The sequence below is a fragment of the Procambarus clarkii genome, chromosome 67, assembly GCF_040958095.1.
Source record: "Procambarus clarkii isolate CNS0578487 chromosome 67, FALCON_Pclarkii_2.0, whole genome shotgun sequence".
NCBI lineage: Eukaryota > Metazoa > Arthropoda > Malacostraca > Decapoda > Cambaridae > Procambarus > Procambarus clarkii.
The window spans coordinates 30364040-30371697 of record NC_091216.1 but is presented as its reverse complement, the minus strand read 5'-3'; the positions used below and the strand labels follow the sequence as shown (position 1 = coordinate 30371697).

Sequence of the window (7658 nt, the reverse complement as noted above, 5' to 3'; positions counted from 1 at the left end):
CACCACGGAGACTGTATTTATAATGAATATAATGAATCTAATTACCTAAGTGGACATACCGCCATAGCAGCATGTACAACACTCCCCATAGGAAGAAAACCTGCTGGGTTGTTCATCCTGTCACTTATACCCAGACACAGCTGGTAACATTTTTTTTTACTATTTATGTATACAGTATATAATATATATATAATTTAATCCAAGCTCTTCCATTATTATTTAACAGGTGTGGGAAATCATGCCTTTTGCTGCAGTTTACAGACAAAAGATTTCAACCTGTCCATGATCTAACAATTGGAGTCGAGTTTGGTGCACGCATGATCACGATTGACAATAAACAGATCAAGCTTCAGATATGGGACACAGTGAGTATATATAGTAGAATTTACTATATTTAAGCATATTGAAATACTTGTGTTTAAAGATTAAGTTATTGCTTGAACGATAGGAAAATATTACAATTAGGAAAGGGTTTGAGACATTGAAAATAACATTTCCTGGTTTCAGCCTGGAAGTACTGTATATAAATAAAAACATCCATTTGGTTTGAATGCTGACTAAATTGATTTATCTAATTTTCTTGCCTATCACTTCCCCAAAACATTTATCAGTGTTCTAATACAAGCCTGTGACACTTTAGGATATTAATATTTGTTACTAACTAGAAATCATATATGCAATCTACCTGCATTTCTTCTACCTTTATTTTTGGTTTACAATTGTTGTGGATAGGAAGACTGTTAGACCTATTAAGGTCCTCCAAGGCTAACTACTGATTTTTCTCAGAATACAACCCACGTCAAGTGAAATAAAACATGCCCAAACATCTCTGTTCTGCCACAGAAATCCAATCCAGGATCTTTGTCATGAACACTGCATTTCCTTACGTTGTTTCATAGTATTGTATCCATCGTATCCATACTTCTTGTTTGCATATGTACCATCAAAATGTATTTTCATGAAGTGCATTTCTCTAGACTTCATCTTAACACACCTTTCTCTCAACTTAAAATTGGTATTGATAGTAAATCCTAGTTTTTTATAACCATGTGTGGCTAAAATTTTAAAAGTGTATGTTGCCCCACCTTGAGTAAATTTTTCCAGCATGATAAAAAATTCATGAAGAATTGCAGAAGATAACAAAAAGAAATATATACCAATATACTATATTTGCTTAAATTGCTCAAAATGTAGGTTTTACAATGGTGAGTTGCCACTTGTGCTTTCTAACAAATTGCTAATTTGCAAAAAAATTTCCTGCAAGTAATTGTCCTCAGATTTTACAATTATAGTAACTTTTTAACTTGTCTTTACAACTTTATAATGCAGGAAAGTAATGTTTAGTTTAGAGGACTTTCATGAGGTAATCATAAATATCTCTTATTCTGCTTAGTAAAAAATCTGGCTATCGTGCTGAATAGTCACTAAATAATGTCACGGTATATTCAGTTTTCCCCAGGTTCAAGTTATCACTTTGGCTTTAGGATGTTGTCAAATATTTTAGTAAATAATTTTGTTAGTGTGAAATTTTGAATCAATTCCATAGGATATATAAACGGAGCTGATGATAATTTAAAACTTCACCAAATTCTACATCTGAAGGTCAGGTGATTCAGTTGGTAGTTACGATGACAACCCTATTGGTGGTCTCTCAATATGCCAATGAATGCTATGTAATGCTTTTTTTATTATTTTCATGGGTTATTTGAAATGTAACCTGTGGTGCCAGGTGTATAAATATTGCCCAGTGATATTTCCAATATTGGTCAATAGACCCACAGCAGATCATACTTAAAGGAGCAACCCAAGCTCGGAAAGCTTTCATAAGTTAAAACCTTATTACAATATTTGTAATAGTTGGCAAGCCTTTAGAATGAAATTTGTGAAATATGTAGTACTTAATTTACAGGCTGGCCAGGAAGCATTCCGATCTATCACCCGATCCTATTACCGAGGTGCGGGCTGGGGCACTCTTAGTTTATGACATCACTAGGCGAGAAACCTTTAACCACCTCACGCAGTGGCTGGAGGATGCCCGTCAACACTCAAACTCCAACATGGTCATTATGCTCATTGGTAACAAAAGGTGAGATAACAAATTTGACCAGTTATTTCTGATAACCCTAATGCTGTATCACCATTACCACTATTACTGCCAGATTTGACATTCTTCAGATAAGAATGAACTTGCTCTGAAAATATATATGTTTTTTCAAATTTTGGGATGCCATGAGCAAAATAAGACTTAAATAAAATTGGATACAGAAAAATGGACAAATCCACACAAAGTTATGTCCTACCTTGAGGTACCTTGAGGTGATTCCGGGCTTCAGTGACCCGCGGCCCGGTCGTCGACCAGGCCTCCTGCAGCAATGTCAACAAATTAACCCTTAACTGCGTTCCCTCCAAATATGACACCCCCACCAGAGCGCAGGAAATAAATTATCTGGAAAAATTCTTTTTGCTTTTTTAATAGTGTCAAAAACCCTTCCCTCAGTATGGGTATGTAAAAAAAAAAAAGAAATTGTGCTTACTTTGGCTGCTATGGGGTCCGTAAGTTGGCGCTTCCACACCCTCAAAATATTAACTAAAAAATACGTTTTATACAGAAAACTACTCATAGGTAATTTACCTTTATGGAGGACTCTTGTTGGCGTATGGAAGACGGTGAGGAAGAGAGGTGTTAAGTGTTTGGAAGGGGTGTCCCCTTCCATTATAATATCAAGCAGTGATGACATTTCTGGGGTACTCTACTCATGGTACTTGCTGACTGCATGCATGACCTGCTAAATGGTCGAAGCCTGCAGCAAAGTGACAGTCTTAGGTGTCCTTGCACACCTTAGTATGTATCGGCAGATACAACTTCCCTTCATGCATGGGTCAAGTTTTATGTAAACCTTTGCAAACCTGAATGGTGCTTATGCTCAGGGAGAAGGTCAGTCCTTTGTGATAGCTTTTTTATTTATACAGTACTGTATATAAGCAAGAGTTCTTACATTCTTGTATAGCCACTAGCACGCATAGCATTTTGGGCAAGTCCTTAATCCTAATTTTTTCCGGAATACGACCAGCCAAATAGTTTAACAACCAGGTACCCATTCACTGTTGGGTAAACAGAGGCTACACGTTAAGGATTGGTGCCAAGTAAATCCTTCCCGGTCAGGATACGAACCCAGGCCAAAGCATTCATGAAACGTTCAGGCGAGTGTGTTACCACTTCAACACGGAGACTGCTCAAATGAAAGCTTAAGGAAAAGTACAATGAAAAGCAAACTAAAGCTATTACATTTTTGTTGTATGGGAGTAAAATCTATATACACTAAAATGTCACACAAATGAATGTTCATCACTAAATGGCATATTTTGGTGTCCTTTGAGTGATGCTCAAAATATGCCAAGCTAGCTTACAACACTTTAACAAAATTATGACAGCTTTGTTTTTTCTGCTATTGTGGTGATTTACAGCAGGCAAATAATAGAGGAATTTAGTTGCTCTCATTTACTCTGTACTAAATGGTCACTATTTAGTTACCCTACTGCCAGTGTGTGTTTGTTTAATAAGCGCACAGGACTGTCATCAATATAGATTATCGCAAAGATTGTGATGTTGGAGTGGAAGCCTTCCGCTTTAATTTTATGGAGGTACACAAATTTGAACTATTTTGCCCTTCTGTATCTACAGTTTTTGTAGAGATTAATTGGATGGAGTATAGGTTAGTATTACCTGCTTTAGTATGCTTCTTGTGGTATTACATAAGGTTTTAAGATTGTTACAGAAATTGCTTTATGATTTTGATACAAATGACTTTTACAGTGATTTGGACTCTCGGCGAGAAGTAAAACGAGGAGGAAGGTGAAGCTTTTGCTCCGAGAACATGGTTTAGTGTTTATGGAAACTTCTGCTAAAACAGCAGCAAATGTGAAGAGGCTTTCATTAACACAGCTCGGGAAATTTATGAAAAGATACAAGAAGGAGTCTTCGATGTTCATAATGAGGCAAGTATTATATAAATTGAAATGTTCTGTAAGAATGAGTATGATACAATTTACTGGACAAATATAGATTAATTGGGACTAGACTCATTTCATCAAATCAAGGTACAGTACTGTATTTTTTTGCTACATAAATGTTTAAGTCCAGCTTTAGCCTATGCTGGTACAGCATTTGTAAACTGCATGATATCTAATCAAAATTTGAAACTCCTGAAAATTTTTCTCGATCTTTGCCTCCAGAACGTTTTTGACAGTGAACTAAAAAATTACACGAGTAATGAAAGGTTACTCGTGTAACACATTAGCACAGTATGGACCAAGCACATGGCATGTAGTTAAAAGAAGGCTATAACACAGAAAAAAAATCAAATGTACATATCGTATTTTCTAATTTGCAAGTGCAATAGTTAAAAAAAAAAAAAAAATAGTTTAGCCTTTAGCAGTTATCATCAACTGTTGATTCACAGGGTAATGAAGTTATCATATGGATAATAAAAAATTATTAACTGGGTTTTACATGTATGATGCAAATATGGATATAATAGGTCTATGTAGATGTAATGGAATGTACTTTGACTATGAAAAAATCCTGTTACTATTTCATGGTAAAAATGGGTAATCATCATGAATGTTACTAGGGGAATGAGGTCATCATCATATTGATGATTTCAACAATTATTATCTGGGTTTTACATGTACAATTCAAATATGGATATATAAGCTCTTTCTGTGGATGTAAATAAAGAGAAACAAGTGATAAAACAATGAGTGAAAAATCTGAGGATAAAATGGGAATCATCAGAAAAATCTAGTACCAGGCATTGACAAGTGCCAGGTGCAGACTTAGAGTGCTTCCACCCAGTGAAACTATAAATATTCACATAGTTTCATGTTTTTCTTATATTCTGCATACAAATTAATAATTCTATAGAGAACAACTATTTTTTTTTTTTTTGTGTGTGTAGCGGGTATGACCATTCCTCCATAGTCATTATCTAAGGGCTAATATTTACTATTTAACCCTTGGACAGCAGCTATGGAAAAATGGTCATTCCCACCTATGCACAAAATTTAAAAAATCCCCCCCCCCCAAAAAAAAAAATATATATTATAAAATTATTCATTTGTATACAAAATGTAAGAAAAACACAACAATATAAGTGAATATAGTATTTATAGTTTTACTGGGTGGAGGCACTCTGCAAGGCTGCATCTGGCACTTGTCAACGCCTGGTACTCAATTTTGCTGACACTTCTCATTTTATCCTCAGATGTTTCACTTATTGTTTTATCACTTCTTTTTCTTTATTTACATCCAATTAGACCTATTACATCCACATTTGCATCATACATGTAAATCCCAGACAATTGTATAATTTATCTTCTGATGATAACCACAGTCCTCTGTGGTTATCGTCAATAGATGATAACCACAGATCGTCAATAGATGATAATCGCAGCCTAAGGGGTTAAGGTTGCCTATAATGACCACTCACTAATTTGGCATTCACTACATCAAATCTTTGATTAACTTTATAGAAAATTACAACAGTTTGATAGTCACTTGAGTCGGATGAAGTCCAAGATGCAGACCATATCAGTCTAGTTTATTACAGATGCATGGTGGCCTCTTTACAAATACTACTGTATTTGCAAATACAATAGTACATTAAAACTTCATTAATAATAATAAATTTTACAAATTACATAAAATATTAAAACAATTATCGATTAGTACTGTAAAAGTTTTTCTATTCCCCCACTGAAATAACTAGAACCATCCTAACCGTGTGAGCTAGCCATGTATCTGAAGAATTTTTCCTTACTAAAATAGTTTCCTTTAATAGGATATCTATGCACAAAGAAATCACAATAATGTGATGGATAAATGAGGAAAATCAGTTGGAGCCATGAGGAGGTTTTGAACCTGCATCCTGGGTACTCCCTAGGAGTGGCAATAATCAAGATTAGGGTACCAACAATGCAGGTTATGATGTAATTGAAGTTAAAATTATCTGGTATTAGTGGCAATATCGCAAAAAGACGACAAAGAAAATGAAACTACACCAGAAAGTACAAAATAGGATTCACTTATGGACAATGATTGTTTCCATCAGTGAAAACCCAGATTTTTTTAATTTAAGTAATTCTGGATCAGTAAAGAGTTGAGCCTTAAGGAAATCAATGAAAAATGGCGACAGGCCTAGATAGATACTAGGCAAGATCCTAATTGCCAAGGACCTGTAATCTGGAATTCAAACCAGTTTCCTAAGTACAGTACTTGCATAATTTTAGGTTAGGGAACAATTTTAGGTTGAGTTAAAACAACAGGCAAATTTTATATTTTTAATTTCATGTAAATATGTAGAGTAAGTGATTTTCTTAAAATATGTACAGTACAGTACTATATAATTTGCACCTTTTCAATTACATCATGGGCTGGTATTCAAGCTCTGTAGGTTCAGAAAGCTAGCATGGAATGTAATGAAATGCCTCTTTTGAAATGGACCTCAATGGCTCTCTTATTCCCCCTTTCCTCTCCCAGGTGCATCGGTTCATAGCTCTTTTAGTGTTCTGGACTGTAAGGTATAATGACATGGAACTTGGGAGCTCCCTGGAGGTGCTATTGCCTGTTATAGTGGCTATGCATAATTAGCTTCTGAGTGAATCGTTTGCATAGTTGTTTGGCCGTTTCAGTGGTTTGCTTTCTGTAAACCTTGCAGTTGTATGTATTGCTTTATTTATAGTACCTTCTGGATGGTTTCTCGGTGAGTGATCGTATGATCCCCTATTCCATGTGCTTCAGTGAAGGAAGTCGGGTTCTGTCTTTTTTTTTCCCCAGTAGGCCATACAGAACTCCAGAGGCTGATATGATTAAGTAATGGGGGAGCTATGTTTTGAGCTAGCTTCAGGGAGTCACAAAGGCCTTATCAGAAAGAGGCATTTCATTACATTGAACACTTTCTTTTAGTCAATCTATTTTTAAGTAGTGTGATTATACATTTTCCTTGAATATTCTTTGTAATGTGTATTTTCAGGCTAATGGCATAAAGATTGGACCTCAACATTCTCCAAGTGGAGCTGGTCTAACTGGAAATCAAGGAGCAGCTGGTGGACAAGGTGGTGGTTGTTGCTAATCTCTCTCACTTGTGAGACTACATGATTGATAATCATGAGGTTGATGAGAGTGATCTATCAATGGAGAAAACAGACTTGGATTTATTTTGGATGACTATGAGCTCTCGGCACTTGCACCAATGTATCACTTTGAGGCTGACGAGCATAACTTGCCGAGAAATGATATTGGCCAGTGATTTAAATCAGATGATAGGCATGTGTTAAGTCTGAACAGCATAACAAGGAATTAACCAAAATTGAATTGAATTGATTTTATACTCATCACTATCATGCCAAGCCCAGATGTGGTGGTCTATTGCACTGTAAGGATAGGGGAGTTGTGCGTGGAGTATGTGAAAATAATGTATATTGATGTATATTTTGATTGAAAGGAGTGTGTGTTTTGCAGTTGATTTTTCCCATTAACTAAAAGTGTTTAGCTTCCAATTACACTAAAATGTATCCAGAATACAGATTTACGGATAAATCACAGGCACAGGAATTATAAATATCAGGTCATTGAAGAGAAAAAAATCTGCAACTAATGC

General features: G+C 35.5%; 1 protein-coding gene across 1 annotated transcript; it reads left to right on the top strand.

Moving 5' to 3' along the window:
* Positions 1-210: 210 nt before the first annotated feature.
* LOC123767587 (RAS oncogene family member Rab2) lies at positions 211-7377 on the top strand. Its single transcript, XM_045757344.2, is given in 8 exon segments — positions 211-365; positions 1910-1960; positions 1962-2086; positions 3815-3845; positions 3847-3867; positions 3869-3917; positions 3920-3996; positions 7032-7377. Coding segments are annotated over 8 exon segments (501 nt in total). The 5' UTR covers positions 211-317; the 3' UTR covers positions 7131-7377.
* Positions 7378-7658: the final 281 nt, after the last annotated feature.